We start from the raw sequence: 25,467 nt of genomic DNA on the forward strand, positions 1-25,467 counted from the left end.
GCCCTTACATTGAAATCTAAGTTGTGACACATAGTGTATGGTATAATGCCATATAACTATATAAACTGTGATCCTATGAGTGTCTTCCATTAGTATCTAATGCGAGTCCCAGTTGCATTATCACCTATCTCTATGTGGATCACTTGTACGCGTGCGTGCCTCTCTGCACGCGGCGTCCTCCGGATTACTGTGTCTATAGGGGCGGGTTTCGTCGGATCACATGATGTGATCTGACGTCACCGGCTCTTGACGCGGTGTCCGGCTGGCGTCGCGGGTTGCCGCGGCAACGCACGCGTCACATAAGTGATGCCGGATCGTGATTGGTGCATGCCCCCTTTATTAGAACCGGCCTGGCAGCATAGCTCCACCCCCCCTGACGAAGGCGGTAGCCGAAACGGCCGTCGGGTAGGCGGATCTTCCGGCCAGGTCACATCCTATCCTGCTGTATATGTGGTAAGGTTCATCACCGCTTATCATCTAATGTTATGCCCGAATCTCTTACGGGTCTAATTGCCTTTTGGGGCTCATTACCTTCACTTAGTGGTGAACCTCTGCCTTCCTCCACAGCGGATTGTATGTGTGGGCAGATATATCCCCACGTGATCTATACCTTTTTTGACTACATCGATGTCCACAATACAGCCCTATAGTGCAGCATTATATCCATGACATATGTGATTATGTATATTATGCAATGTTTTATGACAGCATTGATAATTTTGACATGGGTATATATTGCAGTACCATATTAATAACATATGTGGCCATGCATGAATTTATACTTATAATTATGCACTTATTATCATTGTGACATTCTGATGTTTGTTCAAGTCTGGCATTTACCAAATCCTGTGAATATTCTCCTTGCCGGTTGCTCCTTTCTTGGTGTTTTAATGGTATTTTTATCTGTGTGTCTGTTCACCTCCTGCACTAATCAATAAAAAACCTTTTTTCACCTTATGGACGCCTGATCGTTTTTTCTCCTCTCCCTCTTCCGTCATATTCTTATGCGATTTGTCCAGTATGGATATGTAGCCTATGGTTGCACTATATAGAGGATCTCTAATTGTATATATTATGGTAATCATGCAACCTTATTTCCTGTGTGTTCTCTTTGTTTATAACATTTCCATAATGCCGGTGCAGCGACAGGTACGATGTTTTTCCTCGCTCCTGCGACACCACACATCGCTGTGTATGAAGCCGCAGGAGCGAGGAACATCTCCTTACCTGCCACCAGCTGCAATGAGAAGGACGGAGGTGGGCGGGATGTTTACATCCTGCTCATCTCCGCCCCTCCGCTTCAATTGGCCGCCTGCCGTGTGATGTCGCTGTGACGCCGCACGGCCCGCCCCCTTAGGAAGGAGGCGGGTCGCTGGCCAGAGGGACGTCGCACGGCAGGTATGTGCGTGTGAAGCTGCCGTAGCGATAATAATCACTACGGCAGCTTTCACTAGATATCACATGTGCGACGGGGGCGGGACTATCGCTGCAGCATCGGTAACACATTGTTACTGATGTCGCAGCGTGCAAAGCCCGCCTTAGTCCATCTAGTTCAACCCGTAGCCTAACATGTTGATCCAGAGGAAGGCAAAAAACCCCAATGTGGCAAACAAGCTCCAATGGGGAAAAAATGTCCTTCCTTCGTCCACATCCGGCAATCAGACTAGTTCCCTGGATCAATACCCTGTCATAAAATCTAATATACATAACTGGTAATATTACATTTTTCAGGAAAGGCGTCCAGGCTCTGCTTAATGTTAGTAGTGACTCACTCATTACAACATCATGCGGCAGAGAGTTCCATAGTCTCACTGCTCGTACAGTAAAGAATCCTCGTCTGTGATTATGATTAAACCTTCTTTCCTCAAGACGTAGCGGATGCCCCCGTGTTCCAGTCGCAGGCCTAGGTGTAAAAAGATCTTTGGAAAGGTCTCTGTACTGTCCCCTCATATATTTATACATTGTGATTAGATCCTCCCTAAGCCTTTGTTTTTCCAAACTAAATAACCCCAAGTTTAATAACCTGTCTTCGTATTGCAGCCCCCCCATTCCTCTAATAATCTAGGTCGCTCTTCTATCTACCTGTAAGATTATGCTATTTATAACCTTCTATACTGTTGTTATCAAGAAAAGCCTCCATTCCTCTCTTACATTCATTCAGTGAGTGGCCATCACCACTTCCCCAGGAGGAGAGTTCCAGAGCCTCACTGCTCTTAACGTGAAGAACCCTCTTCTATGCTGATGTAGGAATTTTCTTTCCTCCAATCGTAGAGAATGCCCCCTTGTTCTTGTCATAGTCCTTGGTACAAACAGATCATGGGAGAGATCTCTATATGGCCCTCTGATATATTTGTACATATTTATTAGGTCTCCTCTAAGTCTTCTCTTTTCTAGAGTAAATAGACCTAATTTTGATAACCTTTCCGTGTATTGTAATGCACCCACTCCATTTATTATTTTAGTAGCCCGCCTCTGAACCCTTTCAAGTTCAGTAATGTCTTTATTGAGAACCGGCGCCCAAAATTGCACACAATACTCCAAGTGTGGTCTGACTAGTGATTTGTACAGAGGGAGAATGATGTTTTCATCTCGTGCCCCCAGACCTCTTCTAATGCATCCCATCACCCTATTTGCTTTGGTGGCTGCTGCCTGACACTGGGCACTCCAATTTAGATTCTTATTCACTAAGATGCCTAAAGGCTACTTTACACACTGCAATATCGGTCCCGATATCGCTAGTGTGGGTACCCGCCCCCATCTGTTGCGCGACACGGGCATATCGCTGCCCGTGCCGCACAACATCGCCCACAGCCGTCACACATACTTACCTGTCCGGCGACGTTGCTGTGACCGGCGAACCGCCTCCTTTCTAAGGGGGCGGTCCGTGCGGCGTCACAGCGACGTCACTGAAATGTCACTGAACCGCCGCCCAATAGCAGCGGAGGGGCGGAGCTGAGCGGGACGTAACATCCCGCCCACCTCCTTCCTTCTGCATAGCAGCCGGGAGGCAGGTAAGGAGAGCTTCCTCGTTCCTGCGGCGTCACACGGAGCGATGTGTGCTGCCGCAGGAATGAGGAACAACTTCGTTACTGCTGCAGTAACGATTTTTAAGAATGGACCCCCATGTCGCTGATTAGCGATTTTGCACATTTTTGCAACGATGCAAAATCGCTTATCGGTGTCACACGCAACGGCATCGCTAATGCGGCCGGATGTGCGTCACAAATTCCGTGACCCCAACGACTCCGCATTAGCGATGTCGTAACGTGTAAAGCCTGCTTAAGTCTTTTTCCATGTCTGATTTCCCCAGCAGTTTCCCATTTAGTAAGTAATCGTAGCATCTGTTTCTCCTTCCCATGTGCATAACCTTACACTTATCTGTGCTATATCTCATTTGCCATTTTTCAGCCCAATTCTCCAATTTACTCAAGTCCATCTGTAGTTGCAAACTGTCCTCCTTTGTGTTAACTACCTTACATAGTTTTGTATCATCTGCAAATACTGATATTTTACTCTGTAAACCATCCACCAGATCATTAATAAATATATTAAATAGTAGAGGGCCCAGTACAGACCCTTGTGGCACCCCACTAGTAACCCTGGCCCAATCTGAGTATGCACCATTAATAACCACTCTTTGTTTTCTACCACTAAGCCAGCTACCTACCCATCTACACACATTTTCCCCGAGCCCAAGCTTTTTCATTTTACTTAGCAGTCTTTTATGTGGGACAGTGTCAAATGCTTTACCGAAGTCGAGATAAATGGCATCCAATGCTTCTCCTCGGTCCATGTGAGAGCTTCCATCCTCATAGAAGCTAATCAGGATAGTGTGACAGGAGCGATCCTTCATAAATCCATGTTGATATGGAGTTAAACAATTATTAACATTGAGACATTCCATAATAGTATCTCTTAAAAACCCTTCAAACATTTTACCCACAACAGATGTTAAGCTTACCGGCCTATAGTTTCCAGGCTCCCTTTTGCACCCTTTTTTGAATATTGTTACCACATTTGCCGCCAATCCAGTGGAACAGACCCAGTTTCTATAGAGTCTTTAAATAAAAGGAATAGAGGCCTGTCTATCACATTACTTAACTCCCTTAATACCCGAGGGTGAATGCCATCAGGGCCTGGTGATTGGTCAGTGTTAATGTTACATAGTGGGTTCTGCACTTCTTCCTGGGTTAGGCAGGTCATACTTAATGGGGCATTTACATGATCACTCTGCATTTCCCCTGGCATATGCTTTTCCTGTGTGAACACAGTTGAGAAAAAAGTATTTAAAACATTTGCTTTTCCCACATCGCTTTCTATGATTTTACCCTCATTGTTCTTTAAAGGGCCAACACCATCAATTTTAATCTTTTTTCTGTTTATATAATAAAGAATAGTTTGGGATTTGTTTTGCTTTCCTTAGCAATGAGTCTCTCAGTTTCTACTTTTCCTAAATGTATTTGTTTTTTACACATTTTATTTTTTTCTCTATATATTTTTATTGCTTCTTCGCTGCCTTCTTGTTTTAGCTTTTTAAATGCCTTTTTCTTATTATTCATTGCCCCTTTTACCTCCTTATTAAGCCACATTGGTTTTCTCCTGTTCCTCGCCCTTTTATTTCCGTATGGTATGGCTCGCTCGCAGTGGGTGTTTAATACCGATTTAAAAATTTCCCACTTATTTTCTGTGCTCCCATTTATGAGGACATTGTCCCAATCAATTTGGCGAAGGTCTTCTCTAAGTTGATCAAACTTTGCTTTCCTGAAATGCAGCGTTTTTGTAACCCCCCTCCAAGGCACCTTACTGAAGGACAAGTGGAATTGTATTATATTGTGGTCACTGTTCCCGAGGTGCCCATCCACTCGTACGTCTGTTATTCTATCTGGCCTGTTGCTTAAAATTAAGTCCAGAAGGGCTGTCCCTCTACCCGGCCTCCAGAAGGGCTGCCCCTCTATCCGGCCTCCAGAAGGGCTGCCCCTCTATCCGGCCTCCAGAAGGGCTGCCCCTCTATCCGGCCTCCAGAAGGGCTGCCCCTCTATCCGGCCTCCAGAAGGGCTGTCCCTCTATCCGGCCTCCAGAAGGGCTGCCCCTCTATCCGGCCTCCAGAAGGGCTGTCCCTCTATCCGGCCTCCAGAAGGGCTGTCCCTCTATCCGGCCTCCAGAAGGGCTGTCCCTCTATCCGGCCTCCAGAAGGGCTGTCCCTCTATCCGGCCTCCAGAAGGGCTGCCCCTCTATCCGGCCTCCAGAAGAGCTGCCCCTCTATCCGGCCTCCAGAAGGGCTGCCCCTCTATCCGGCCTCCAGAAGGGCTGCCCCTCTATCCGGCCTCCAGAAGGGCTGCCCCTCTATCCGGCCTCCAGAAGGGCTGCCCCTCTATCCGGCCTCCAGAAGGGCTGCCCCTCTATCCGGCCTCCAGAAGGGCTGTCCCTCTATCCGGCCTCCAGAAGGGCTGTCCCTCTATCCGGCCTCCAGAAGGGCTGCCCCTCTATCCGGCCTCCAGAAGGGCTGCCCCTCCATCCGGCCTCCAGAAGGGCTGTCTCTCCATCCGGCCTCCAGAAGGGCTGTCCCTCTATCTGGCCTCCAGAAGGGCTGCCCCTCTATCCGGCCTCCAGAAGGGCTGCCCCTCTATCCGGCCTCCAGAAGGGCTGCCCCTCTATCCGGCCTCCAGAAGGGCTGCCCCTCTATCCGGCCTCCAGAAGGGCTGCCCCTCTATCCGGCCTCCAGAAGGGCTGTCCCTCCATCCGGCCTCCAGAAGGGCTGTCCCTCCATCCGGCCTCCAGAAGGGCTGTCCCTCCATCCGGCCTCCAGAAGGGCTGTCCCTCCATCCGGCCTCCAGAAGGGCTGTCCCTCCATCCGGCCTCCAGAAGGGCTGCCCCTCCATCCGGCCTCCAGAAGGGCTGCCCCTCCATCCGGCCTCCAGAAGGGCTGCCCCTCCATCCGGCCTCCAGAAGGGCTGCCCCTCCATCCGGCCTCCAGAAGGGCTGCCCCTCCATCCGGCCTCCAGAAGGGCTGCCCCTCCATCCGGCCTCCAGAAGGGCTGTCCCTCTATCCGGCCTCCAGCAGGGCTGTCCCTCTATCCGGCCTCCAGAAGGGCTGTCCCTCTATCCGGCCTCCAGAAGGGCTGCCCCTCTATCCGGCCTACAGAAGGGCTGCCCCTCTATCCGGCCTCCAGAAGGGCTGCCCCTCTATCCGGCCTCCAGAAGGACTGCCCCTCTATCCGGCCTCCTGAAGGGCTGCCCCTGTATCCGGCCTCCAGAAGGGCTGCCCCTCTATCCGGCCTCCAGAAGGGCTGCCCCTCTATCCGGCCTCCAGAAGGGCTGCCCCTCTATCCGGCCTCCAGAAGGACTGCCCCTCTATCCGGCCTCCTGAAGGGCTGCCCCTGTATCCGGCCTCCAGAAGGGCTGCCCCTCTATCCGGCCTCCAGAAGGGCTGCCCCTCTATCCGGCCTCCAGAAGGGCTGCCCCTCTATCCGGCCTCCAGAAGGGCTGCCCATCTAGTTGGGCCCGGCACAAGTTGGGACAGATAATTATCCTTGGTTACTGATAGAAGCCGGTTTCCTTTCTGAGATACACAGGTCTCAGTTTCCCAGTCTATATCGGGGGAGTTGAAGTCCCCCATAATAATCACCTCATTGTGATTTGCTGCTTTGTCTATTTGTTTCAATAATACAATCAGCCACCAAAAATGACGAGACAGGAGGTCCACGGACGCTTTACTGGATGACCCGTAAGTACAGCATTGTGATGTTCCCCAGTTGTGTTACAGCGCACATTAAGTGGTACGAAAAAACCTCCCTGGAAGGCAAGAGGCCGGAGCGTCCCGAGCCTCCACCACCTCCCCCTCCCGCCAATGCCACCATTCCTCAAAAGCTAACTAAATTGCCAAGAGGTCTCTTGCCAACATCATAGTTTCTCTCGACTGAGGACAATTTCTTGCAAAATAAAGCACAAGGACGCCATTTACCAGGAGACGTACCTTGTGACAACACAGCCCCAACCCCCACCTCAGATGCATCGACCTGCACGAGGAAAGGCAGTGAAACATCAGGCTGAGTATAGGCGCTGTGGAAAAACGTCTCTTTATAGAGGTAAAAGCCTCTGGGCAGAGTTCGACCATTTAGAGAAATCTGTCCCTATTTTGTTTTGTCCGTGAGAGGCTTCACAACCACCGAACAATCCTGAATACATTTCCAGTAGAAGTTGGCAAATCCTAGAAAGTTTTAAGCCAGAGAAACAAATGGTATAACTCCAATGTGATAAAAAATTAAATTTTATTGAAAAATCATAAAATCAAAACATAATAAAACAAACAAAATTCTCAGCAGTAAATCCTCAATAGAAGGTGGACCGGTATCATACATGAAAAAATATAATACATGAAACAATCATATTATACGTTAGCATATATACAACACTGATATAGCAACACAGTTCCCTAGGGGAGAATGTACACGAATCACTTCTGGGGTTAGAACAGTCAATCACCCTCAGAGGTGGTACAGCCCTCGGAATGCTAACATCAGATGAAATAAATGTAGAGTGTTTCAATTCTTATATAGGTCAGTAGTTGGTGATAATATTTAAATCCTGCTTTTGATTAAGCTAGGGTACTCTCACACATTGGCTGGAGTTTAAACCACAAAAAATCACCTTCACGGATGCAATGGTCCTAATGAATGGAGAAACCAACTATATACTGACCAGTATGAAGGACACCGTCACACCTGCCTGTCCCAACGCGCGTTTCACCCTCTTCCTCAGGGGACGGAGTTATACCATTTGTTTCTCTGGCTTAAAATTGATATAATGGTTATCCAACCTATGTTGTCTTGCTTGATCTGAAATCCTAGAAAGTGCGTAACGCTTTTAGGTTTTCTAGATGATTCCAGCCAAGTAAATCGCTTGTCCCATGCCCCCGTATCCTCGGTCCCCATCACTTGTCCCCTACTCCCCCTGGTCCCCATCACGTGTCCCCTGCCCCCTCGGTCCCCATCACTTGTCTTCTGCCCCCCCAGTCCCATCACTTGTACTCTGCCCACCTGGTCCCCATCACTTGTCCCCTGCCCCCCTGGTGCCCATCACTTGCCCCCTGCCCCCCCTAGTCCCCATCACATGTCCCCTGCCTCCCCTTATCCCCATCACTTGTCCCCTGCCCCCCTGGTGCCCATCACTTGCCCCCTGCCCCCCCTGGTCCCCATCACATGTCCCCTGCCTCCCCTTATCCCCATCACTTGTCCCCTGGTCCCCATCACTTGCCCGCTGCCCCCGTTTCCTGGTCTCCATCACTTGCCCCCTGCTCCCCCGGTCTCCATCACTTGCCCCCTGCTCCCCCGGTCTCCATCACTTGCCCCCTGCCCCCTTGGTCCCTATCACTTGCCCCCTGCCCCCCTGGTCTCCATCACTTGCCCCCTGCCTCCCTGTTCCCCATCACTCGCCCCCTGCCCCCGTTTCCTCAGTTTCCATCACTTAACCTCTGCCCCCCCTGGTCCCCATCACTTGCCCCCTGCCCCCCTGGTCCCTATCACTTGTCTTCTGCCCACCCGGTCCCCATCACTTGTCTCCTGCCATTCTGGTCCCCATCACTTGTCCCTTGCCCCCCGGGTCCCCATCACTTGTCTTCTGCCCCCCCGTACCCATCACTTGTACTCTGCCCACCCGGTCCCCATCACTTGTCCCCTGCCCTCCTGGTCCCCATCATTTGTCCTTTGCCCTCCTGGTCCCCATCACTTGTCTTCTGCCCCCCCAGTCCCATCACTTGTACTCTGCCCCCCTGGTGCCCATCACTTGCCCCCTGCCCCCCCTCAAATGTCCCCTGCCTCCCCTTATCCCCATCACTTGTCCCCTGCCCCCCTGGTCCCCATCACTCGCCCGCTGCCTCCGTTTCCTGGTCTCCATCACTTGCCCCCTGCTCCCCCGGTCTCCATCACTTGCCCCCTGCCCCCTTGGTCCCCATCACTCGCCCGCTGGCCCCGTTTCCTGGCCTCCATCACTTGCCCCCTGCCCCCTTGGTCCCCATCACTTGCCCCCTGCCCCCCTGGTCCCCATCACTTGCCCGCTGCCCCCGTTTCCTGGTCTCCATCACTTGCCCCCTGCCCCCTTGGTCCCCATCACTTGCCCCCTGCCCCCCTGGTGTCCATCACTTGCCTCCTGCCCCCCTGGTCCCCATCACTTGCCCCCTGCCCCCCCCCCCCCAGTCCCCATCACTTGTCTCCTGCCTCCCTGTTCCCCATCACTCGCCCCCTGCCCCCGTTTCCTCAGCTTCCATCACTTGTCCTCTGCCCCCCCTGGTCCCCATCACTTGCCCCCCGGTTCGCCATCACTTGTCTTCGCCCCCCCCCCCCCCCGGTCCCATCACTTGTCCCCTGCCCTCCTGGTCCCCATCATTTGTCCTTTGCCCTCCTGGTCCCCATCACTTGTCTTCTGCCCCCCCAGTCCCATCACTTGTATTCTGCCCACTTGGTCCCCATCACTTGTCACCTGCCCCCCCTGGTCCCCATCACTTGTCCCCTGCCTCCCCTTATCCCCATCACTTGTCCCCTGGTCCCCATCACTCGCCCGCTTCCCCCGTTTCTTGTTCCCCATCACTTGCCCCCTGCTCCCCCGGTCTCCATCACTTGCCCCCTGCCACCTTGGTCCCCATCACTTGTCCCCTTGGTCCCCATCACTTGCCCCCTGGTCCCCATCACTTGCCCCCTGCCCCCCCCCCCATTCCCCATCACTTGCCTCCTGCCCCCCTGTTCCCCATCACTCCCCCCGTTTCCTCGGTTTCCATCACTTGCCCCCTGCCCCCCCCCCAGTCCCCATCACTTGCCCCCTGCCCCCCGGTCCCCATCACTTGCCCCCTGCCCCCCTGGTCCCCATCACTTGCCCCCTGCCCCCCGGTCCCCCATCACTTGCCCCCTGCCCCCCGGTCCCCATCACTTGTATCCTGCACCCCTGGTCTCCATCACTCGCCCCCTGCCCCCCCAGTCCCCATCATTTGCCTCCTGCCCCCCTGGTCCCCATCACTTGTCCTCTGCCCCAATGGTCCCCATCACTTGCACCCTGCTCCCCGTCACTTGTCCTCTGCCCCAATGGTCCCCATCACTTGCACCCTGCTCCCCCAGTCTCCATCACTTGCCTCCTGGTCCCCATCACTTATATCCTGCCCCCCCCCCCGGTTCCCATCACTCGCCCCCTGTCCCCCTGCCCCCCATCACTTGCCTCCTGCCCCCCATCACTTGCCGCCTGCCCCCTATCACTCGCCCCCTGTCCCCCTGGTCCCCATCACTTGTCCCCTGCCCCCCATCACTTGCCTCCTGCCCCCCATCACTTGCCTCCTGCCCCCCATCACTTGCCTCCTGCCGCCCCCCCCCCCCGGTTCCCATCACTGTCTCCCTGGTCCCCATCACTTGTCCCCTGCCCCCCATCACTTGCCTCCTGCCCCCCATCACTTGTCCCCTGCCCCCCATCACTCGCCCCTGCCCCCCATCACTTGCCTCCTGCCCCCCATCACTTGCCTCCTGCCCCCCATCACTTGCCTCCTGCCGCCCCCCCCCCGGTCCCCATCACTTGTCTCCTGCCCCCCATCACTTGCCTCCTGCCCCCCATCCCTTGTCCCCTGCCCCCCATCACTCGCCCCTGCCCCCCATCACTCGCCCCTGCCCCCGTCTCCTCGGTCCCCTCCCCGGTGTGCTCTTCTGGGCTGTGTCGCTGTCGCTGGTGATCTCCGCGCAGTCTCCTCCTCCTCAGTCCCCGGTCGGTCCCGGTCGGCGCTGACTTCTCCTCGTCCTCCGCCGGTGGGTGCTGCCCTTGGTCATGCTGTGGATCGCGGTGGTCGTTGTCCCGCTGCTGGCATTGCCCTCTCCCGCCGCCGGACACTATGAGATGCTGGGCACCTGCCGGATGATCTGTGACCCGTACACCGGGCACACGCCCAGCTCCCCGGGAGAAGCTCTGCAGGACCTCAGCGGGGCCCCTCCGCCCTTCATCCAGGGACCCAAGGGTGATCCAGGCAGAGCAGGCAAGCCGGGACCTCGGGGGCCCCCTGGAGAGCCGGGAGCCCCGGGACTGCGCGGTCCCCCGGGAGAGCGGGGCGAGCCGGGCAGAGCGGGGGGCTCCGGGGCTGCCGTGTCTCCTGTCCTCCCGGGACCCCGCATCGCCTTCTATGTCGGGCTGAAGAGTCCACACGAGGGCTATGAGCTGCTCAAGTTTGACGATGTCGTGACCAATGTCGGGAACCACTACGACTCCAGCACCGGAAAATTCACCTGCCAGGTCCCGGGCATCTACTACTTCACCTACCACATCCTGATGAGGGGGGGAGACGGGACCAGCATGTGGGCAGACCTATGCAAGAACGGCCAGGTGAGGAACCTGGGGGAGCAGGTGAGGAACCGGGGGGAGCGGGAGAGGAACCGGGGGGAGCGGGAGAGGAACCGGGGGGAGAGGAACCGGGGGGAGCGGGAGAGGAACCGGGGGGGAGAGGAACCGGGGGGAGCGGGAGAGGAACCGGGGGGAGCGGAACCGGGGGGAGCAGGTGAGGAACCTGGGGGAGCAGGTGAGGAACCGGGGGGAGCGGGAGAGGAACCGGGGGGAGTGGAACCCGAAGGGAGCGGGAGAGGAACCGGGGAGAGCGGGAGAGGAACCGGGGGGAGAGGAACCGGGGGGAGCGGGAGAGGAACCGGGGGGAGCGGGAGAGGAACCGGGGGGAGCGGGAGAGGAACCCGGGGGGAGAGGAACCGGGGGGAGCGGGAGAGGAACCGGGGGGAGCGGAACCGGGGGGAGCAGGTGAGGAACCGGGGGGAGTGGAACCGGGGGGAGCGGGAGAGGAACCGGGGGGAGCAAGAGAGGAACCGGGGGGAGCAAGAGAGGAACCGCGGGGAGCAAGAGAGGAACCGCGGGGAGAGGAACCGGGGGGAGCGGGAGAGGAACCGGGGGGAGAGGAAGAGGAACAGGAGGGAGTGGAAGAGGAACTTGGGGGAGCAGATGAGGAACCGGGAGAGGAAGCGGGGGGAGAGGAACCGGGAAGAGCAGGAGAAGAACCGAGAGAGGAACCAGGGGGAGCGGGAGAGGAACCGGGGGGAGTGGAACCCGGGGGGAGAGGAACCGGGGGGAGTGGAAGAGGAACCGGGGGGAGCGGGAGAGGAACCGGGAGAGGAACCAGGAGGAGTGGGAGAGGAACCTGGGGGAGCAGGTGAGGAACCGGGGGGAGTGGAACCCGGGGGGAGAGGAACCGGGGGGAGTGGAAGAGGAACCGGGGGGAGCGGGAGAGGAACCGGGGGGAGCGGGAGAGGAACCGGGGGGAGAGGAAGAGGAACAGGAGGGAGTGGAAGAGGAACTTGGGGGAGCAGATGAGGAACCGGGAGAGGAAGCGGGGGGAGAGGAACCGGGGAGTGCAGGAGAAGAACCGAGAGAGGAACCAGGGGGAGCTGGAGAGGAACCGGGGGGAGCGGGAGAGGAACCGGGAGAGGAACCAGGAGGAGTGGGAGAGGAACCTGGGGGAGCAGGTGAGGAACCGGGAGAGGAACCGGGGGGAGCGGGAGAGGAACCGGGAGAGGAACCAGGAGGAGTGGGAGAGGAACCTGGGGGAGCAGGTGAGGAACCGGGGGGAGCGGGAGAGGAACCGGGGGGTTCGGGAGAGGAACCGGGGAGAGGAACCGGGGAGAGCGGGAGAAGAACCGAGAGAGGAACCAGGTGGAGCGAGAGAGGAACCGGGAGAGGAGCCAGGGGGAGTGGGAGAGGAACAGGAAGAAGTGGAAGAGGAACCTGGGGGAGCGGGAGAGAAACCGGTGGGAGCAGGAGAGGAACCGGGGGGAGCGGAAGAGGAACAGGAGGGGGTGGAAGAGGAACCTGGGGGAGCAGATGAGGAACCGGGGGGAGCGGGAGAGAAACCGAGGGGAGCGGGTGAGGAAGCGGGAGAGGAACCCGGGGGAGCAGAAGAGGAACAGGAAGGAGTGGAAGAGGAACCAGGGGGAGCAGATGAGGAACCGGGAGAGGAACCGAGGGAGCAGGAGAGGAACCGGGGTAAGCAGGTGAGGAACCGGGAGAGAAACCGGGGGGAGCAGGAGAGGAACCAGGAGAGGAACCGAGGGGAGCGGGAGAGAAACCGGGTGGAGCGGGAGAGGAACCGGGGGGAGCAGAAGAGGAACAGGAGGGAGTGGAAGAGGAACCTGGGGGAGCAGATGAGGAACCGGGGGGAGCGGGAGAGGAACCGGGGGGAGCAGGTGAGGACCGGGAGAGGGACCGGGAGAGAAACCGAGGGGAGCGGGTGAGGAAGCGGGAGAGGAACTCGGGGAGCAGAAGAGGAACAGGAGGGAGTGGAAGAGGAATCTGGGGGAGCAGATGAGGAACCGGTAGAGGAACCAGGAGGAGTGGGAGAGGAACCAGGGGGAGTGGGAGAGGAACAGGAAGAAGTGGAATAGGAACCTGGGGGAGCAGGTGAGGAACCGGGGGGAGCGGGAGAGGAACCGGGAGAGAAACCGGTGGGAGCAGGAGAGGAACCGGGGGGGAGCGGAAGAGGAACAGGAGGGAGTGGAAGAGGAACCTGGGGGAGCAGATGAGGAACCGGGAGAGGAACCAGGGGGAACGGGAGAGGAACCGGGGGGAATGGGAGAGGAACTGCGGGGAATGGGAGCGGAACCGGGGGCAACGGGAGAGGAACTGCGGGGAGCAGAAGAGGAGCAGGAGGGAGTGGAAGAGGAACCTGGGGGAGCAGGTGAGGAACCGGGGTGAGCGGGAGAGGTATCGCACGGAACGGAACTGCGGGGAACGGGAGAGGAACCTGGGGAGCAGGTGAGGAACCAGGAGAGGAACCTGGGGGAGCAGGTGAGGAACTGTGAGAGGAACTACGGGGAATGGGAAAGGAATTGGGGGGAGTGGGAGAGGAACCGCACGGAACGGAACTGCGGGGAACAGGAGAGGAACCTGAGGGAGCAGGTGAGGAACCGGGAGAGGAACCTGGGGGAGCGGGAGAGGAACCGCATGGAACGGAACTGCGGGGAACGGGAGAGGAACCTGGGGAGCAGGTGAGGAACCGGGAGAGAAACCACATGGAACGGAACTGCGGGAAATTGGAGAGGAACCTGGGGGAGTGGGAGAGAAACTGCATGGAACGGAACTGCGGAGAACGGGAGAGGAACCTGGGGAGCAGGTGAGGAATCGGGAGAGGAACCGGGGGGAGTGGGAGAGAAACTGCATGGAACGGAACTGCGGGGAACGGGAGAGGAACCTGGGGAGCAGGTGAGGAACTGGGAGAGGAACTTGGGGGAACGGGAAAGGAACCGCGGGGAATGGAAGAGGAACCTGGGGAGCAGGATAGGAACCGCACGGAACGGAACTGCGGGGAACGGGAGAGGAACCTGGGGGAGCAGGTGAGGAACCGGTAGAGGAACCACGGAGAACGGGAGAGGAACCGCGGGGAATGGGAGAGGAATCGGGGGGAGTGGGAGAGGAACCGCACGGAACGGAACTGCAGGGAACGGGAGAGGAACCTGGGAGAGCAGGTGAGGAACCGGGGGGAGCAGGAGAGGAACTGGCGGGAGTGGGAGAGGAACCACACGGAACGGAACTGCAGGGAATTGGAGAGGAATCTGTGGGAGCAGGTGAAGAACCGGGAGAGGAAACTAGGGAAGCAGGTGAGGAACCGGGAGAGGAACCGGGGGGAGCGGAAGAGGAACAGGAGGGAGTGGAAGAGGAACCTGGGGGAGCGGGAGAGAAACCGGGGGGAGCGGAAGAGGAACAGGAGGGAGTGGAAGAGGAACCTGGGGGAGCAGATGAGGAACCGGGAGAGGAACCAGGGGGAACGGAAGAGGAACCGGGGGGAATGGGAGAGGAACCGGGGGCAACGGGAGAGGAACTGCGGGGAGCAGAAGAGGAGCAGGAGGGAGTGGAAGAGGAACCTGGGGGAGCAGGTGAGGAACCGGGGTGAGCGGGAGAGGAACCACACGGAACGGAACTGCGGGGAACGGGAGAGGAACCTGGGGAGCAGGTGAGGAACCGGGAGAGGAACCTGGGGGAGCAGGTGAGGAACTGTGAGAGGAACTACGGGGAATGGGAAAGGAATTGGGGGGAGTGGGAGAGGAACACGGAACGGAACTGCGGGGAACGGGAGAGGAACCTGAGGGAGCAGGTGAGGAACCGGGAGAGGAACCTGGGGGAGCGGGAGAGGAACCGCACGGAACGGAACTGCGGGGAACGGGAGAGGAACCTGGGGGAGTGGGAGAGAAACTGCATGGAACGGAACTGCGGAGAACGGGAGAGGAACCTGGGGAGCAGGTGAGGAATCGGGAGAGGAACCGGGGGGAGTGGGAGAGAAACTGCATGGAACGGAACTGCGGGGAACGGGAGAGGAACCTGGGGAGCAGGTGAGGAACTGGGAGAGGAACTTGGGGGAACGGGAGAGGAACCGCGGGGAATGGAAGAGGAACCTGGGGAGCAGGATAGGAACCGCACGGAACGGAACTGCGGGGAACGGGAGAGGAACCTGGGGGAGCAGGTGAGGAACCGGTAGAGGAACCACGGAGAACGGGAGAGGAACCACGGGGAATGGGAGAGGAATCGGGGGGAGTGGGAGAGGAACCGCACGGAACGGAACTGCAGGGAACGGGAGAGGAACCTGGGAGAGCAGGTGAGGAACCGGGAGAGGAACCGGGGGGAGCAGGAGAGGAACTGGCGGGAGTGGGAGAGGAACCACACGGAACGGAACTGCAGGGAATTGGAGAGGAATCTGTGGGAGCAGGTGAAGAACCGGGAGAGGAAACTAGGGAAGCAGGTGAGGAACCGGGAGACGAACCGGGGGGAGCGGAAGAGGAACAGGAGGGAGTGGAAGAGGAACCTGGGGGAGCGGGAGAGAAACCGGGGGGAGCGGGAGAGGAACCAGGGGGAGCGGAAGAGGAACAGGAGGGAGTGGAAGTGGAACCTGGGGGAGCAGATGAGGAACCGGGAGAGGAACCAGGGGGAACGGAAGAGGAACCGGGGGGAATGGGAGAGGAACCGGGGGCAACGGGAGAGGAACTGCGGGGAGCAGAAGAGGAACAGGAGGGAGTGGAAGAGGAACCTGGGGGAGCAGGTGAGGAACTGTGAGAGGAACTACGGGGAATGGGAAAGGAATTGGGGGGAGTGGGAGAGGAACCGCACGGAACGGAACTGCGGGGAACGGGAGAGGAACCTGAGGGAGCAGGTGAGGAACCGGGAGTGGAACCTGGGGGAGCGGGAGAGGAACCGCACGGAACGGAACTGCGGGGAACGGGAGAGGAACCTGGGGGAGTGGGAGAGAAACTGCATGGAACGGAGCTGCGGAGAACGGGAGAGGAACCTGGGGAGCAGGTGAGGAATCGGGAGAGGAACCGGGGGGAGTGGGAGAGAAACTGCATGGAACGGAACTGCGGGGAACGGGAGAGGAACCTGGGGAGCAGGTGAGGAACTGGGAGAGGAACTTGGGGGAACGGGAGAGGAACCACGGGGAATGGAAGAGGAACCTGGGGAGCAGGATAGGAACCGCATGGAACGGAACTGCGGGGAACGGGATAGGAACCTGGGGGAGCAGGTGAGGAACCGGCAGAGGAACCACGGAGAACGGGAGAGGAACCGCGGGGAATGGGAGAGGAATCGGGGGGAGTGGGAGAGGAACCGCACGGAACGGAACTGCAGGGAACGGGAGAGGAACCTGGGAGAGCAGGTGAGGAACCGGGAGAGGAACCGGGGGGAGCAGCAGAGGAACTGGCGGGAGTGGGAGAGGAACCACACGGAACGGAACTGCAGGGAATTGGAGAGGAATCTGTGGGAGCAGGTGAAGAACCGGGAGAGGAAACTAGGGAAGCAGGTGAGGAACCGGGGGAAGCGGAAGAGGAACAGGAGGGAGTGGAAGAGGAACCAGGGGGAACGGAAGAGGAACCGGGAGGAATGGGAGAGGAACCGGGGGCAACGGGAGAGGAACTGCGGGGAGCAGAAGAGGAACAGGAGGGAGTGGAAGAGGAACCTGGGGGAGCAGGTGAGGAACCGGGGTGAGCGGCAGAGGAACCGCACGGAACGGAACTGCGGGGAACGGGAGAGGAACCTGGGGAGCAGGTGAGGAACCGGGAGAGGAACCTGGGGGAGCAGGTGAGGAACTGTGAGAGGAACCGCGGGGAACGGGAGAGGAACTTCGGGGAATGGGAAAGGAATTGGGGGGAGTGGGAGAGGAACCGCACAGAACGGAACTGCGGGGAATGGGAGAGGAATCTGAGGGAGCAGGTGAGGAACCGGGAGAGGAACCTGGGGGAGCGGGAGAGGAACCGCACGGAACGGAACTGCGGGGAACGGGAGAGGTACCTGGGGAGCAGGTGAGGAACCGGGAGAGGAACCGGGGGGAGCGGGAGAGGAACCGCATGGAACGGAACTGCGGGGAATTGGAGAGGAAACTGGGGGAGTGGGAGAGAAACTGCATGGAACGGAACTGCGGAGAACGGGAGAGGAACCTGGGGAGCAGGTGAGGAATCGGGAGAGGAACCGGGGGGAGTGGGAGAGAAACTGCATGGAACGGAACTGCGGGAAACGGGAGAGGAACCTGGGGAGCAGGTGAGGAACTGGGAGAGGAACTTGGGGGAACGGGAGAGGAACCGCGGGGAATGGAAGAGGAACCTGGAGAGCAGGATAGGAACCGCACGGAACGGAACTGCGGGGAACGGGAGAGGAACCTGGCGGAGCAGGTATGGAACCGGTAGAGGAACCACGGAGAACGGGAGAGGAACCGCGGGGAATGGGAGAGGAATCGGGGGGAGTGGGAGAGGAACCGCACGGAACTGCAGGGAACGGGAGAGGAACCTGGGAGAGCAGGTGAGGAACCGGGAGAGGAACCGGGGGGAGCAGGAGAGGAACTGGCGGGAGTGGGAGAGGAACCACACGGAACGGAACTGCAGGGAATTGGAGAGGAATCTGTGGGAGCAGGTGAAGAACCGGGAGAGGAAACTAGGGAAGCAGGTGAGGAACCGGGAGAGGAACCGGGGGGAGCGGAACCGTGGGGAACGGGAGAGGAATCCGGGGGAATGGGAGAGGAACAGCATGGAACGGAACTGCGGAGAATGGGAGAGGAACCTGGGGGAGCAGGTGAGAAACCGGGGGGAGCAGGTGAGGAATCGGGAGAGGAACCGGGGGGAGCGGGAGAGGAACCACATGGAACGGAACTGCAGGGAAAAGGAGAGGAACCTGGGGGAGCAGGTGACGAACCTGGGAGCAGGTGAGGATCTGGGAGAGGAACCAGGGGGAGCGGAAGAGGATCTGGCGGGAGTGGAACCGCACGGAACGGAACTTCGGGGAACTGGAGAGGAACCTGGGGGAGCAGGTGAGGAACTGGGAGAGGAACCGGGGGGAGCGGGAGAGGAACCGCACGGAACAGAACTTCGGGGAACGGGAGAGGAACCTGGGGGAGCAGGTGAAGAACCGGGACAGGAACCGCGGGGAACGGGAGAGGAACCACGGGGAACGGAAGAGGAATCGGGGGGAGTGGGAGGGGAACTGCACGGAACGGTACTGCGGGGAACGGGAGAGGAACCTGGGGGAGCAGGTGAGGAACCGGGAGAGGAACCGGGGGGGAGCAAGAGAGGAACTGGCGGGAGTGGGAGAGGAACCACACGGAACGGAACTGCAGGGAATGGGAGAGGAATCTGTGGGAGCAGGTGAAGAACCAGGAAAGGAAACTGAGGGAGCAGGTGAGGAACCGGGAGGAACGGGAGAAGAATCGCGATGAACGGGAGAGGAATCGGGGTGAGTGGGAGAGAAACCGCACGGAATGGAACTGCGGGGAATGGGAGAAGAACCTGGGGGAGCAGGTGAGGAACCGGGGGGAGCGGGAGAGGAACCTGGGGGAGCAGGAGAGGAATCGGGGGGAGCAGGTGAGGAAGCGGGAGAGGAACCGGGGGGGAGCAGGAGAGGAACTGGCGGGAGTGAGAGAGGAACCGCATGAAACGGAACTTCGGGGAACGGGAGAGGAACCTGGGGGAGCAGGTGAGGAACCGGGAGAGGAACCTTGGGGAATAGGAGAGAAACCGCGGGAAACGGGAGAGGAATCGGGGGGAGCGGGAGAGGAACCGCAGGGAACGGAACCGCGGGAAACGGGAGAGGAATCGGGGGTGCGGGAGAGGAACTGGCGGGAGTGGGAGAGGAACTGCATGAAACAGAACTGCGGTGAACGGGAGAGGAAGCACGGGGAATGGGAGAGGAACCTGGGGGAGCAGGTGAGGAACCTGGGGGACCGGGAGAGGAACCGGGGGGAGCGGGAGGGGAACCGGGGGGAGCGGAAGAGGAACCGCACGGAACGGAAATGCGGGGAACGGGAGAGGAACCTGGGGAGCCGGTGAGGAACCTGGGGGAACGGGAGAGGATCCGTGGGGAGTGGGAGAGGAACCGCACGGAACGCAACTGTGGGGAATGGGAGAGGAACCTGGGGGAGCAGGTGAGGAACCAGGGGGAGCAGGATAGGAACCGCGGGGAGCGGGAGAGGAACAGCAGGGAGCGGGAGAGGAACTGTTGGGAGTGGGAGAGGAACCGCATGGAACGGGACTGTGGGGAACAGGAGAGAAACCGCGGGGAATGGGAGAGGAACCACAGGGAACGGAAGAGGTATCGGGGGAGTGGGAGGGGAACTGCACGGAACGGTACCGCGGGGAATGGGAGAGGAACCTGGGGGAGCAGGTGAGGAACCGGGAGAGGAACCGGGAGGAGCAAGAGAGGAACTGGCGGGAGTGGGAGAGGAACCACATGGAACGGAACTGCAGGGAATGGGAGAGGAATCTGTGGGAGCAGGTGAAGAACCAGGAAAGGAACCTGTGGGAGCAGGTGAGGAACCGCGGGGAACGGGAGAGGAACCACGGGGAATGGAAGAGGAATCGGGGGGGGAGTGGGAGGGGAACTGCATGGAACGATACTGCGGGGAACGGGAGAGGAACCTGGGGGAGCAGGTGAGGAACCGGGAGAGGAACCGGGGAGAGCAAGAGAGGAACTGGCGGGAGTGGGAGAGGAACCACATGGAACGGAACTGCAGGGAATGGGAGAGGAATCTGTGGGAGCAGGTGAAGAACCAGGAAAGGAAACTGAGGGAGCAGGTGAGGAACCGGGGGGAGCGGGAGAGGAATCGGGGTGAGTGGGAGAGGAACCGCACGGAACGGAACTGCGGGGAATGGGAGAGGAACCTGGGGGAACGGGAGAGGATCCGTGGGGAGCGGGAGAGGAACCGCACGGAACGTAACTGTGGGGAATGGGAGAGGAACCTGGGGGAGCAGGTGAGGAACCAGGGGGAGCGGGATAGGAACCGCGGGGAGCGGGAGAGGAACAGCAGGGAGCAGGAGAGGAACTGTCGGGAGTGGGAGAGGAACCGCATGGAACGGGACTGTGGCGAACAGGAGAGAAACCGCAGGGAATGGGAGAGGAATCGGGGGGGAGCCGGGGGAGAGGAACCGCACAGAACGGAACTGTGGGGAACGGGAGAGGAACCTGGGGGAGTGCGAGAGGAACCTGTAGGAGCGGAACTGCGGGGAGTGGAAGATCATCTGTGGGGAGCGGGAGAGGAACCTGGGGGAGTGGGATAGGGGATGTGAGACTGTGGGGGCTAGTGAGGAGCTGAGATACAGGACTGCAAGGGTTTCTGGGGAGCTGAGATGTGGAACTTTGGGGGTTGGTGGGTGTGAAAATCAGCGTCTGGCCCGTTGTGTGAGGGGAGAACTGTTCTTAATTTGGACAGACATATTGTTCCTTTGTACGGTAAATCAAAAGAAGTTAGTCATTCTTTCATGTCAGGGTGACAGGAGCCCTACAATCTGTAAATGTGGATTATCTGTAAATGTGGAGATTATCTGTAAATGTGGAGATTATTTGTAAATGTGGATTATCTGTAAATGTGGAGATTATTTGTAAATGTGGATTATCTGTAAATGTGGAGATTATTTGTAAAGGCCCCTTTACACACTGCAACATTGCAAACGACATTGCTGTAACGTCACCGGTTTTGTGACGTTACAGCGACCTCCCCAGCGACATTGCAGTGTGTGAAACACATCAGCTCCTGGCCCCTGCTGTGACGTCGCTGATCACTACCCATCTCTCAGGACCATTCTTTGGTCCTTTGTTTCCCGCTGTGCAGCATGATCGCTAGAAAGTCTCCGTGTGTAAAAGGACTTTACAGCGACTTCGTTAGCGACTTCCCTTTCAAAAAGCTGCTTTACAACGTCCCCAATGACTAGCTAGGTCGCTCTGCAGGTCCGGATCGCTGTTGCGTCGCTGGCCAGGTCTGCCTGTTTGACAGCTCACCAGAGACTTTGTAGCGATCCCGGCCAGGTTGGGATCGCTAGAAAGTCTCAGTGTGTAAAGGGGCCTTAAATATGGAGATTATCTGTAAATGTGGTTTATCTGGAAATGTGGATTATCTGGAAATGTGGATTATCTGGAAATGTGGATTATCTGGAAATGTGTATGCCTCAGACCTTTTGACTGCCTAATTCAAATGAAAATAATGCAGCTGGATTAAACCAGGGAATCAATAAGGGAACAGCGATCTCCCACCAATCCACCAATCAGTGAGAGATGGCTCAGTGGTTAGCACTGCACGGTGGCTCAGTGGTTAGCACTGCACAGTGGCTCAGTGGTTAGCACTGCATGGTGGCTCAGTGGTTAGCACCGCACGGTGGATCAGTGGTTAGCACTGCATATCGGCTCAGTGGTTAGCACAGTGGCTCAGTGGTTAGCACTGCACGGTGGCTCAGTGGTTAGCACTGCACAGTGGCTCAGTGGTTAGCACTGCATATCGGCTCAGTGGTTAGCACTGCATATCGGCTCAGTGGTTAGCACAGTGGCTCAGTGGTTAGCACTGCACGGTGTCTCAGTGGTTAGCACTGCATGGTGTCTCAGTGGTTAGCACTGCAGTCTTGCAGCGCTGGGGTCCTAGGTTTAATTCCCACCAAGGACAACATCTGCAAGAAGTTTGTATGTTCTCCCCAGGTTTGCTCCAGGTTCTCCGGTTTCTTCAAATCAAACACTCCTAAGACATACATAAAGTCCTGCGGAATATGTAGGCGATATATAAAAATTAAGATATTTATTACTAGGTATAAAAGGGGCCGTGTTCCTGTCACCAGATTCATAATTACAGGACTTCAGCCTAGGATCTATGGTTGCAGCTGAAGGATACAGATCTGCTCCGCTGCTCAATGCTGAGTGCACAAACGCGATGGAGAGCCCAGGTTGGGACAAGTTGGTCATCTGGCCTCTTTATTTAACAGCTAAAGTGTAGCAGGTACAGGTTAGTCACACAACGTAAGGAAATGACAGCATAGTCATAAGGAATAATATAGATGGCAATGTTAGCACCACACAGGGTAACAGTTCTCCCCCAATATGACCGACTATATATGAAGTACCTGAAATATAGAGAAAACTAATATAACACAGTAACCGCTTCTGCCGGCAAGTCCCAACCTCAATATACTGTATCTTACTAAGACTCAAGTCCAAAGCTAACAGGTACCTCCCGCGTGCAGAAGCACCCGATGGCCTCTCTTCAGTCTGAAAGTGTCAAGGGCGAGGAGTTCCACATCTAGCAAACGTTTCGGGGACACCTCTATTTTTGTACTGAGTTTGTTCAAGCGGGATTATTGCCTGGCTACGTACCTCGCTGTGTCTGCTTCCTAAGCTTGCCGCTATCACCCATTAGTGGGTGCCTGCCAAAAGTGGGGTGCTACTGCTGGTATAGTTGGTCCTGGAAGCCCTTAAATCACAAAGATCCTAATCCCTGGCGGGCCAGTGAACGGGGGAGACTCTGCCGCTTCTACAATCTTGTGTTCTTGCTGGGAATGTACCATATGTTTTTGCCTGTTGGTGACCAATAAAGTCTCACCAATGTGTGGTTCCCTCACCATGTGGTGTCTGTTCTGCCCTCCAGGAAGGAGTGCGGGTATTCAATAGGATGAGCCCTGGTCCATGCGATCTTTCTCAAGACAGCCAGGCCAACGGATGAGACCCCCACTGACCCCTGTGTCTCCACAGATGTTGGGGAGCTGAGATATGAGAGTGCGGGGCTGGTGGGGAGCTGAGATGTGGGACTGCAAGGGCTGGTGGGGAGCTGGGATGTGGGGCTGCGGGGGCTGGTGGGCAGCTGAGATGTGGGACTGCGGGGGCTGGTGGGGAGCTGAGATATGGGACTGCAGGGGCTGGTGGGGAGCTGAGATGTGGGACTGCGGGGGCTGAGATGTGGAACGCAGGGGCTGGTGATAAGCTGGGATGTGGGACTGCAGGAGATTGTGGGGAGCTGAGATGTGGGACTGCGGGCTGGTGGGGAGCTGAGATGTGGGACTGCGGGCTGGTGGGGAGCTGAGATGTGGGACTGCGGGCTGGTGGGGAGCTGAGATGTGGGACTGCAGGGGCTGGTGGGGAGCTGAGATGTGGGACTGCGGGGGCTGGTGATAAGCTGGGATGTGGGACTGCAGGAGATTGTGGGGAGCTGAGATATGGGACTGCAGGGGCTGGTGATAAGCTGGGATGTGGGACTGCAGGAGATTGTGGGGAGCTGAGATATGGGACTGCAGGGGCTGGTGGGGAGATGAGATGTGGGACGCGGGGGCTGAGATGTGGGACATGGGGGCTGGTGGGGAGCTGGGGTTTGGGACTGCAGGGGCTTGTGAGGAGCTGAGATGTGGGACTGCTAGAGACCTGAGATGTGGGACTGCAGGAACTGGTGGGTGACTGAGATGTGAGACTGCGGGGGCTGGTGGGGAGATGAGATGTGAGACTGCGGGGGCTGGTGGGGAGATGAGATGTGGGACTGCAGGGGCTGGATAAGATGTGGGACTGCGGGGACTGGTGGGTGGCTGAGATGTGGGACTGCGGGGGCTAGTGGGGAGTTGAGATATGGGACTGCGGGAGCTGTTGCTGAGCTGAGATATGGGAGTGCGGGGGCTGGTGGGTGGGGAGCTGAGCTGTTGGACTGTAGTGGCTGGTCTATGGCTGAGATGTGGGTTTGCAGGGGCTGGTGGGGATCTTAGATGTGGGACGCGGGGGCTGAGATGTGGAACGCAGGGGCTGGTGATAAGCTGGGATGTGGGACTGCAGGAGATTGTGGGGAGCTGAGATGTTGGACTGCAGGGGCTGGTAGGTGGCTGTGATGTGGGTCTGCGGGGGTTGGTGGGGCGATGAGATGTGGGACTGCAGGGGCTGGCTAAGATGTGGGACTATGGGGGCTGGTGGTTGGCTGAGATGTGGGACTGCGGGGGCTAGTGGGTGGCTGAGATATGGCAATGTGGGGACTGCTGGGGAGCTGAGATGTTGGACTGTGGGGCTAGTGTAGAGTTGAGATGTGGGACTGCGGGGGCTGGCGGGGAGCCGAGATGTGGGACTGTGGGTGCTGGTGGGGAGATGAGATGTGGGACTGTGGGTGCTGGTGGGGAGATGAGATGTGGGACTGTGGGTGTTGGTGGGGAGATGAGATGTGGGACTGCGGGGGCTGGCTAAGATGTGAGACTGCGGGGGCTGGTGGGTAGCTGAGGTGTGGGACTGCAGGGACTGGTGGGGAGCTGAGATGTGGATAATGGGGGCTGGGGGAGAGCTGATATGTGGGACTGCGGGGGCTGGCTAAGATGTGGGACTGTGGGGGCTAGTGGGTGGCTAAGATGTTGGACTACGGGGGCTGGAGTGCAGCTGAGATGTTGGTCTGTGGGGCTGCTGTATAGCTGAGATGTGGCAATGCGGGGGCTGGTGGGGAGATCAGATGTGAGACTGTAATGGCTGGTACAAAGCTGAGATATGGGACTGTGGGGGCTTGTGGAGAGGTGAGATGTGGGACTGCAGGAACTGGTGAGTAGCTGAGATGTGGGACTGCGGGGGCTGGTGGGGAGATGAGATGTGGGACGCGGGGGCTGAGATGTGGGACGTGGGGGCTGGTGGTAAGCTGGGATGTGGGACTGCAGGGGCTTGCGGGGAGCTGAGATGTGGGACTGCAGGAACTGGTGGGTAGCTGAGGTGTGAGACTGCGGGAGCTGGTGGGGAGATGAGATGTGGGACTGCAGGGGCTGGCTAAGATGTGGGACTGCGGGGACTGGTGGGTGGCTGAGATGTGGGACTGCTAGGGAGCTGAGATGTTGGACTGTGGGGCTGGTGTAGAGTTGAGATGTGGGACTGCGGGGGCTGTTGTTGAGCTGAGATATGGGAGTGCGGGGGCTGGTGGGTGGGGAGCTGAGCTGTTGGACTGTAGTGGCTGGTCGGTGGCTGAGATGTGGGACTGCAGGGGCTGGTGGGGATCTGAGATGTGGAACGCGGAGGCTGAGATGTATAACGCGGGGGCTGGTGGTAAGCTGGGATGTGGGACTGCAGGGGATTGTGGGGAGCTGAGATGTTGGACTGCAGGGGCTGGCTAAGATGTGGGACTGTGGGGGCTGGTGGGTGGCTGAGATGTGGGACTGCGGGGGCTAGTGGGTGGCTGAGATGTAGCAATGTGGGGACTGCTGGGGAGCTGAGATGTTGGACTGTGGG

General features: G+C 58.0%; 1 protein-coding gene across 2 annotated transcripts in view; it reads left to right on the forward strand.

Moving 5' to 3' along the window:
* The first annotated feature begins 10,748 nt into the window (after positions 1-10,748).
* Positions 10,749-25,467, forward strand: part of C1QL2 (complement C1q like 2) — a 43,239-nt gene continuing 28,520 nt past the window's right edge. Inside the window, exon 1 of one of the 2 annotated variants that reach the window (XM_075316970.1) lies at positions 10,749-11,367. In XM_075316970.1, coding sequence (XP_075173085.1) covers positions 10,798-11,367 — 570 coding nt within the window. In that variant the 5' untranslated portion in view covers positions 10,749-10,797. The remainder of the gene's footprint in view (positions 11,368-25,467) is intronic. The other variant, XM_075316971.1, reaches the window with a different exon arrangement.

This window comes from Anomaloglossus baeobatrachus, chromosome 7 (genome assembly GCF_048569485.1).
Source record: "Anomaloglossus baeobatrachus isolate aAnoBae1 chromosome 7, aAnoBae1.hap1, whole genome shotgun sequence".
Classification (NCBI taxonomy): Eukaryota; Metazoa; Chordata; class Amphibia; order Anura; family Aromobatidae; genus Anomaloglossus; species Anomaloglossus baeobatrachus.